Consider the following 10732-nt stretch of genomic DNA (forward strand, 5'->3'; position numbering starts at 1 on the left):
ATTTGTTGAAAGATAGCGATGGGAGACTACGATGGGAGGAAGATGAGCAATAAGCCAATTGGAAAACTCAACTTATATATATATATATTAAGGGAATATTTCATATTCATTTATTTTTTTTTGGGGCCATTACACCGTTATTGTGAGCGCTTTGTTCCGCCTCTCTAATAACGTCGTTGTAGACTTGTAGTGCCCTCTCATTTCAAATGACAAATAAGCTCCACCATAGAATTCGCTGAAAAGATAGCTTATGGGAGACCGCGCGATGGAGGAAGATGCAATAGCAAGCCAATTGGAAAATCCCTCAATCCTTAGATTTTTATTTCTTTTTATTTTTTATTTTTTAAGGGAATATTTCATATTCATTTATTTTTAAAAAAAGAGAACGAGTATAAAGCTCTTACATCGTATAAGCCTCCAATTGCGGAAGAATTCGTTGAAAGATAGTGATGGGAGGAAGATGAGCACTAAGCCAATTGAAAATCCTCAACTTTTATATATATATATATATATATATATATATATATATATATATAATCTTTCATATTCATTTATTTGAAAAAATATCTAGAGTATAAAGCTCTGATAAATCATAGTCAAAGCTATGGGGTTACAACGTCATAGAGAAAAACATAAAAATCTTACAATCAAGTCTTATCTATGACTTTAACATCCGCTAACCTATGTCCAAACTTCAGTAAAACAGATTTGCTCCAGGCAGATTCAATCTGATACATAGGTAGCTTATATTCCCAACTTTTATTTTTTCGACCATAAGAACAAAACCTTTATACCGAAACTAATCCTCCTCGACCCAAAGGCCAGGACAAAAACCTTCACTCCAAGGATCGCTCATGAAAGCAGATCTAAGGAGAAGTCAAACCCTTATTCAAAAAAACAACAAAAACACAATAAAAAAAAATCGGCAAACAGCTACAATGGCTGAGGCGAGGGAGGCGAAGCGCACTGGCCGGCGCGTGGTGGACGTGATGGAGCTGTTTTGCGCTAATGGGCAGCTGAGGAGCTGGGGAGCACGGTGGGCCGGTGTGTGGCTAAGCGAAACTAGTTGAGGAGACTAGATCTAGAATCACAAAACTAGATCTAAAGCCCAACCGATTTCATGGAGGCGAAGAGCGGCGCAGCACGGTAGAGCGCGGACGGAGGCATCACTATATAAGTAAAGGGATGGCCGGAGTAACTGGATTGGTCTGAAAAACCAAAAAAAATAAACTGAAAAAAGGAAAGGAAAAAACAAGAAGAGGAGGGGGAGGAAAGAAGAAGGGAGTAGGGGGAGGGGAAAGAGCTCCCTCCTCCCCACAAGTCTGATTTTTTTCTCTCTAGGTTTTCTCTTTAGGTTTTCTTTTTCTTAATTTTCAAACAAGGCTAAAAAATATTTCAAAATTCTTTTTTATTTTATTTTATTTTACTTTGTATTTTGTACTTTTAAGTGGCAGACGCAAAATCAGATGGTGATCGTTAATTTTATAATGGTTATAAGTATATGATTTGGTGATTCAATATGGATCGTTGAATGTTTTTAAGGTGGATTTTAGCATTTGAATTTACTTGACCGCTAGTAAAATTAACTATAAAACCAAATTAAGTTTGATCTAACGGTTGGGATTAAATTATTGTTTCTATTAATTATACTTTTATTCTAACAATTTAAATTAAGTGTTTGTTTATATTTGATGGCCAGATGTTAATGACAATTAAATTAGCAAGTAGCTGCAAAATCACATGTTTTAGTGAACAGACACTAAAACTACTGATTTAATACTATTAATAGTTCATTGTGGACAAATTTTATGATACAAAAATCTCTCTTCTTTTATCTATTTCAAAACTTTTTCTAGTTTTAAAATTCAAGTTTCTCTTTTGTTAGAATAGAAATTCTAGAAGCGTTTGGGTTTGATTTAAATTTGTACAAAATACTACCCAACTCATAAAGCAGAAGTCACTAGTTCGAATCTTCATCGTTCTTTCATTCCTCTTGTACGGATATGTAAAAAATATAAAAATAAAAAATCCAACCAATCTACGGAAGGTTTTATGAGTTTCATTATATCTTTAAAAATTATTTATTAGAACCCGGTGCGTACCAATTCATCAGAATTGGTGGAGGCAACTGGCAAGTAACTTCTCTTAAAAAAAAAACTAAAAAAAAAAAGTGACCTAACATCGCACCTTAAGCATTTAGTCTGTTTCGTAATTATATGTTTTCCACCTTTTTGTTCTACAATATTGCACATGAAAGAATATTGCACCATCTTGTCAAAATCCATTTCACCATGATGATCTTGAGATTGTACAAGTACAAGGACGCCAATATTAGTGGTTGTTATTTATTTATTTATTTATTTTTGGACGTAATTAGTGACTTAGGGGGAAAACTACTTAATAGCTCAGAAGATTCAGAGGAGCGAGCTAAAGCCCTATGCCTCCATATATATATATATATATATATATATATATAGAGAATTAAATATTTATTCCTCCATTAATATCTTTTAAAAATACAAATTATTCTTATAAAATCGCAATTTTAAACGCATCCTAAATGGAACCGATATGAATAATGAATTTGAGAGTGGTTAGGCAGATGATGCCTACGTCCACCATGGATGGCAAACCTACACATTTGATAGAAAAATCCTCTGAAGTACCATAATTATTTCCACTACTGATGTGGACAGGAAACTAAAAAATCAACTAAAATAGTATAATAGCCCTAATTCATGAATGAGATATCATAATCCTATAATTCAATTAGACGCAAAATCTTAAAATATTTTTTTTTCTTTTTCTTTTTTTGTGGCCATAGAAAATGTTTTATTTTGGATATACATAACAAAAAACAAAACCCAAAAAAGCAAAAAAAAAAAAAAGAAAAGAAAAGAAAAGAAAGGCGACTTTTTAAGTCACTTTCTTCTTTCTAATTAATAATACGATGAACAAAGACAAAGATATGCATAAAGTGGCAGACAACCCTAATATAACCAAATTAGAAGAAGAAAAAAAAAAACCCTAATATAACCTGTGTCACCTAGGGCTGTTAAGTAAGCGAAGCGTCTCGCGAGCAAACTTGGGCTCGGCTCGTGCTCGACTCGAATATTAAATGAAGCGTTTCGTGAACACGAATCCTGGCTAGAATATTAAATGAAGTTAGCTCGGCTCGACTCGGCTAAGCTCGTGAGTAGCTCGTATAAGGCTCGAATTAGTAGTTATTCACATAATTCCTCATATTAATATTAAAAATTGATGATTTTTTTTTCTAATAACATCATTTTATTATAAAATGATGCATATCTTTTCTCTTCGAAACCAATTGCCTTGTTGTATTGACTCGAGCTCCGTACTTCACTAGCCAGACTAAGCAAATGCTCATATGCAAACTGGCTTCTTAAGCCGTTTAAGAGTACTTGAAATTTAAATTTATAATAAAAAAAATAAATTAAATTAAATATAAGAGCCAGCTCGTGAACTGGCTCGGCTCGGCTCGATTTATTATGAGCTCGAGCTCGATTTTTTGGCTCGTCCTTAAGCTCGGCACGAGCTCGAGCTCGAGTAAAATTAAAACAAGTCGAGCCCAAACGAGGAAAGCTCGCTCAAACTTGGCTCGTTTACACCCCTAGACTGTCACATACTAGGTCATCCAGGTCTTGATGTAAATTGAGATCTGGGTAAGAGACGTGAAACTGTTGTAATATATGTTACAAACATTATTTTTCTAGCCTTTGGTTATATTACCAAACTTTATGAGTTTTGATCTTCAAGAGTTAACACATCTTCATGAGTTTTGACGAAAATTGTAATTTGGCTTTTAAAATCACAGTTTAGCCTTTAAAATTGTACGTTTTCAAAAAAGCAGCCTCTTACCTGCGATTTAAAAATACAGATTTTCTACATTTTTAAATCGTAAATTTTTAAAAACGCAATCTCAAACGATCTATTTTTTTGTGATTTGGTTTAAAATCATACTTTTTATTTATAAAATGTGAATCGCACCCTTATAGGTTTTAATTCTTTATCCTCAAGAAGTAGCTCAATCGGCTGGGTACCACGCCTCATAAAGCGGTGGTCTCTAGTTCGAATCCCCCTCCTCCTCTTGTACGGACATGTAAAAAAAAAAAAAAAAAAAATCTTCAACTGTTATGACCGTTTGGTCATTATCTTTCTTTATGGCTTTTAGAAAAACATGAGCTCACTCAAGATCTCTATGAAAGAGTTCACCTACGAGCACTTTAAAAATAGATATACATTCTATTCTATTTTTTGTCCTATTCTAAAACCAGCCATATATAACTTATTCTATACAGATTTTGTGAAGTTATTTTCTTGCTAGCCGCATAGAACTAATTAAAGACTTCACCGAGTGGCTTTTATTCCTTGTGTTTTTCTTTGTGGTTCTTTGTCAAGAAAATCAAAAGGGTTCTATTAATTTTCATTTTTGAAAGTACGTCTTTAACAAAAGTAAATGCTATAACTAGGACTGTTAAGTGAGCAAAGCGTCTCGCGAGCAAGCTCGTGCTTGGCTCGCATAAGCTCGGCTCGTGCTCGACTCGAATATTAAATGAAGCATTTCGTGAACACGAATCCTAGTTCGAATATTAAATGAAGCTAGCTCGGCTCGACTCGGCTAAGCTCGTGAGCAGCTCGTATAAGGCTCGAATTGGTAGTTATTCACATAATTCCTCATATTAATATTAAAAATTGATGATTTTTTTTTTCTTTTTCTAATAGCATCATTTTATTATAAAATTATGCATATCATTTCTCTTCGAAACCCAGTGTCTTGTTGTATTGAGTCGAGCTCCATACTTCGCTAGCCAGACTAAGCAAATGCTTATATGCAAGTTGACTTCTTGAGCCGTTTAAGAATACTTGAAGTTTAAATTTATAATAAAGAAATAAATTAATAAATTGAATTAAATAAAAGAGCCAGCTCGTAAACTGGTTCGGCTCCGCTCGATTTATTACGAGCTCGAGCTCGATTTTTTGTCTCGTCCTTAGGCTCGGCTCGAACTTGAGCTCGAGTAAAATTTAAACAAGCTGAGCCCAAACAAGGAAAGCTCGCTCAAGCTCGGCTCGTTTACACCCCTAGCTATAACCTAATCTTAAGATGTTGCGTGTCAAGAGATCAAATCGCACGAGTTATATACTTTAGGACGCACAAATCAACCTCTAAGAACTACACTCTTACGTGATTGTATAACATTACGAGATCTTTCCTTACTCTAGTTTTATTCTATTGTATTCTATTTATTTTATTATGATTTTATGATTAATATGGTTTAGTATCAACAAGAATATTTTGTACTATCAAAATTATTTCCAACAATAATTTGCCTATCCAAAATCTCTGTTAGGACCCCCTAATATCTCCTGATGTCTTCTATCACCATTGCAAAGATTTTGAAGTGAGACTGACCAACTAACTCTGGCCAGCCTCATTCCCTTCATCCACTGAGAAATATCCCTTCATATTAATAAAGGATATCAGTTCAGTTGCTAATGTCTGAGGTTCTAGGGGTGGGTGTCGGATAACTAGGGTTTGGGAATACCAAATCCGCTTACTGCCTCACCCAACATCGGAAAGTCTGTAAATTTACCAACTTTTTCTGACGAAGGGCATTAACCGCCGCTGCCAAGTTGGTGACGGACAATAGGCGAATGGGTTCTGAGAAATGACATTCGTTTCAACTCCAAATCACAACATAACATGTTGCCCTGATCCAAGTCAAGAACTCAGTTCAGAGTTCAGTTTCCATTTAGTTGCTATTATCTGAATTCTGAGGTTCCACAAAAAACCAATCAAGGTAGCAGTTTGTCAACCAAAAGTTATGGGGAAGTAACAGAGCCCATATACCATACAACAAGAACGCAGAACCAGACCCAGATGCTGCAAATGCAGCAGACCAAACTTTTGACAAGAAATATGATACATTGAACTAGAAAAGCAAAGATTACTGTCATACATTGAGAGATTGATTGAGGAAACATACATCTTATCTGTCCAAGAAGGTGAAATGTCATGTGAATCATCATCGTGGTTAATTATTGCTGCTTCCAGATGGAGTTTGTTGAATGGCTGTACATAGAAAGTTGTATTCTCAAGTAAACCAAGGAAATGAGATCAGGGACTTCTTTTATTGGTTGAAGCAAAATTAAATATTTCTATCAGCAGAATTACAAACATTGGAAGTCTGTTAGAGCATTTTCAGCTAACCGTGTTAAAATGAAGGAGGCACTTCCATTTTATAACATGTAATACCAGAACATTAGAAACGCAGCAATGCCGCTTAGGATACAAAGTCTGTCCAACCTGCTTTCATTTCTTATCTTCTCCTCTTTTAACTCGCTCTGCACTTTTGAGTACAAATGACAAGACTCGAGAACTTCACTATAATTTTTGCTCCTATGGCAGCTCAGTGCTTCCTTCAGAATAAGCAAACTGTTTCTTCCATTAACATGAGCGCCTTCCATGTCTTCCAACTGCATGCTCAGCTCTGTTAATTTGAGAGTTGTGTGAGTGCCCTCCTCTCCTTCAGTATGGATCACTCTGAATTTCATGCGAAGGATGCATTCCACTACTTGACATGGAAGAATGTCCTTGGCAGGGAGGACAGATCCGAAGCGTAACACAAAATCCTTGTCCGTCGGCCAATGCCTTTGCCCACCAAGAGGGCTCCAGCTAGCAAGATTAGCAGCTTGCTTTATTTTTCTGTTTACAACAATCCAGCTAAGACGGAGTCCATCACAGAGCTCCCGCCATAGCTTCCCATCTTTCCTTTCTCTTTCCATTGAGGCAACCGGTGGCAGGCCATCAGAAACAGAAAGGGTAACCTCACCATCACTCTCATCATCTCTAGCTGCATAAGTTAGAAGATCAATTCTAAAAGGGCAATTATAAAACCAACCATCGAAGCCATTTGCATTTGGAATGCCCCAAAGGACTTTTGAGCATATTGTTTTATCTTTATACCTAATATCCACGATAGAAACAAAATCTGAGGGTGAAATACTGTCAAATCCATCCATGTCACCATAGTATTCAGCCTCACTCCATTCTTCGGGGTACTCGGGGTAGTTGTTCCCTTGGTTCTCACTGACTTCTTTGTTTACAATAAGGGGAAAACAATCTGCATAGAACTTTCTGAATCCCCCGATGGATGATATTAAACTTTTGACATCTTCCCTATTGGTTGAAGGCCACATAGAAGAACACACATTTTCCCATAATCTCTCTTCTTTTGATATGGAACAGAATGCTGCACAAGCACATGCTGCACTTGCCAAAGTTGGACCATCTAGTCGCCTTAATATGTCATAGAAGAGATCACTGCTCAATGATGCCATACTGTCAACTAGTGCAACCGAAATAGCCATAGATCTCTGCTCATCAGAGGAACAAGTTAAAGATAGATATTACAAGCAGAGTTGAAAATAAAGAAATAAAAGAGGAATCGAATTGCAAGGATAATTTGTTAATATGGGGTCACAGCACTTTTTTCAGTGAAGAATTCAACATATAAGCACACTTAACATGTATCATTAGCACAGGGCTCTTATTGACTCTTTTAGTAGTTAAGTTAAACCAGCTGCTGCCACAATACACAACAGCTCTTCCACCTCGAAATTTGTAATAAAGCTAATAATAATAATGACAACAGCAAAAAAAAGAAGGCTCATTGAGGCATTCTCAGTTCAAGGACATATTTCTAGCCTACTTAACATTCTATATAATCAAGCATAAGTGGCCTCAAAACTGGTAATTTATGTTCAGAAGTGATGCTTTCTCCCTAGTCCCTACCTACCATGTCAGTGATCACATTCATAGTGAAAGCAAGTTACACCCTGCATGAAGAGGCATTTGATCTTTATCTAGAATATAATTGACCAACTTTGATTTAATTCAAATTTTAAGAGCATTTTAATACTTCAAGCATTAGTAAATACTCGGTAAAGTACCACATTTTTATATACATTCCTAAATCTATAGCTCATAACCAATATTGGTTAATTTCTAAAAACAAAAGGATAGAACCTCTGATACTCAAAGCTTAGAGATTTTACAATAACTAGCTGCAACAACCTAGAAAGTTAGTCCTACATTGGAAAAATGAATTGTCTACATGGAGTAGGTGCAAAATTCCAATGGTTCCAAATTAAGTGAGACTTGGCTTTATAAGTGATTTTTGGGAGCTTTAATTGCAACTTAACTTGTCATTTTGAAGTGATAGCGTAGATATGACTAGCGTTTTCCCTGAATTCTTACAAATGGTATCAGAGCAACTTAGTCGTACGATGTGACGTTGAAGCACTATATGACGTGGACGTTGACGAGAATGTCAAGGAAAAGAGTGGGAGATATTGTAACATCCAATAAAGTTAGTCCCACATTGGGAAGATAAATTGCCCACATAGAATGGGTGCTAAGTCCCACATTGGTTGCTTATTAGGTGAAATTGAGCTTTAAAAGTAATTATAAGAAGTTCCAATTGCAACTTGACTAGTCATTTTGGAGTGATAGCACAGATGTGACTAGTTTTCGTTGGGTCATTATACTAACAATGTAAAAAGGCCAGTTAATGAATTCACTAGAAATACACAGTAATTAAGCAGGCCTGGTGTGCTTCAAAGTCAGCTCCATGAAAAAGTAAAAAATCCTAGTGGACAATTGATAGCTTCATAAATCTACCCCTACAGAACAACTGAGCTGCTGACAATTCCAGGTTTAACCTGAATTTGGATCACATGGGCTTAATTTGCTTCTACAATGAGAACAAATCAGAGAATCTAAAATAAGTTGGACACTGCGAGATCCAACAATAACAGAGTTGAGTACTAGATCCAATCAGATATCTGATGATATTCACACAAGGATTTGTAGGAAACTTCTACTAACCAAAATTTGGCATGTTGTTCTATTGAGGACAGGGCAAGTGTTTCCACCGTCTCTGAGAGTCATTGGGAGACTTACAAAATTATTTACCTTTATTAAACTGCATATGTGCAAAATCATAAGATTTCATTAATTTTTGTCAAGAAACTTATAGGTGATTGTTACTTTCATTCTTTTTTACTGCCTATGCTTTCTCTACTTGTAAACAAACACTAGAACTTATACATGCGCATCTATATTATAAATTTACAATGCACCACCATGGCTGTGTTCCTGTATCGACATTTTGAAAGTTTAATGAAACACAAGTCTGAGATCATGTCCCCATGTCAAAACTGTAAGAATATGTATCCAAGTATGCAAATCATTTTGTTCATTAGACAATCTTAACTTGAACAAAGATACAAATTCTCAGACATTTTTTTTAGCATCCAACCCTGGGCCAAGACTCAATATTTTTGAATTCCATGAGAGCCATAGAAGACCCTTATTTAATTGTGCAAATACATTTATCAAAATGTGTGATATAATAGAATAGTTATAATTTAAGTGATTTTAATTTTAGCAATGACAAGGTAAAGTACAGTAAAGTTTTTCTAAATATCACAAATTTGCTCTCCGAAACAAACAATGGCATCAATACTTGGGGAGTTCTTCATTAGTAGACATTAGAATTTCATCTGTAGTGTTTTACATGCATGGGGAAGCCATGGAAGCAACATCATATACTGATTCAACAAGAAACACTGCCAAACATCCATAAGGATGCAAATTACAAGAAACTCATCTAAGAGATCAAGCCTCAGTCCACAAGATGATACACAAAAACAATTTGAGAGTGTGGAACTCCATAACCATATATTATATTAAAGATTCATAACACAAGATGAACAAACACATAAGGGTATGACCTCACACCATGAAGGTGGGGCTCAAGTGGATCGACACAAGATTCTAACTACAATTATAAATAATCATAAGGATAATTCATCAATGAAACAATACAAGACATACAAAAATATTCTAAAACTACAAAAGAGGGGGCAAATTCGGAAGCTAACAAGTCGGAAGAAAATCTAATTTCTCACCATAGCACAGCAAATACCAGCAACATAACAAATACTTACTACATGGGCACTCGACCTATTTCTTCTTCATTTTTTTTTAATGAAAAATGGGCATTCAGTTTTAACCAACAAAAAAGTCAAAGACATAAAATTTCAACAAATTAGTTCAACCCAAAAGCAAGTATTAATGGGAAATGAATAGAGAATTTACCAGATTCTTTCAATTCAGATATAAAACCAACCACACTATCGAGTGCAGTGAGAATCAGAGAGAGTTCAGGTACCCCATGGACTGGCCAACTCTATAGATAGCTGTAGAGAAACTGAGGAACCGAACAGTGGAGAAGACCCATATAGAGAAAAGCTTTTCGAGGATTTTAAGGCAGACCCAGATGGGAGGATGAGGATCTGATAGCGAATCCTTTGTATTTTCTGTAGACAAAATAAAAATCCAAAGGGGATTTGTTTTTTCCTATATTGCTTGGGGGTCGCTTTCCAGTGTCTTGAAAGGTTTTCTGGCTGTGCTGTGGCTTGTCTGTACCTTCACTATGGCTACGTGATTACAATTTAGTAGTGATTTACACACATCCTTTGCTCACTCTCCGATGATTCAAGCTGCTGTGAATTTTCCAATTTCCAATGACCACACAAAGCTTGCCACGTAATCTAACAAGTGTCCAAGACTCCAAGTGAACCAAACATGTCGTGGTTTGGTAATGATTATCTTTACTACTTTGTATTTTCTTTTTTTATTTTATGT

At 35.6% G+C, this 10732-nt stretch overlaps 1 protein-coding gene across 1 annotated transcript; it reads right to left on the reverse strand.

The window, feature by feature from the left end:
• Positions 1-6131: 6131 nt before the first annotated feature.
• On the reverse strand, positions 6132-10513 carry LOC132171564 (F-box protein At2g27310-like). The gene is made up of 2 exons (XM_059582921.1): positions 10184-10513; positions 6132-7395 (listed from the first exon to the last, which is right to left on the reverse strand). The coding sequence occupies exon 2, from the start codon at positions 7387-7389 to the stop codon at positions 6259-6261; it is 1131 nt and encodes a 376-aa protein (XP_059438904.1). The 5' UTR covers positions 7390-7395; positions 10184-10513; the 3' UTR covers positions 6132-6258.
• Positions 10514-10732: the final 219 nt, after the last annotated feature.

Source organism: Corylus avellana, chromosome ca2 (genome assembly GCF_901000735.1).
Source record: "Corylus avellana chromosome ca2, CavTom2PMs-1.0".
Taxonomy (NCBI): domain Eukaryota; kingdom Viridiplantae; phylum Streptophyta; class Magnoliopsida; order Fagales; family Betulaceae; genus Corylus; species Corylus avellana.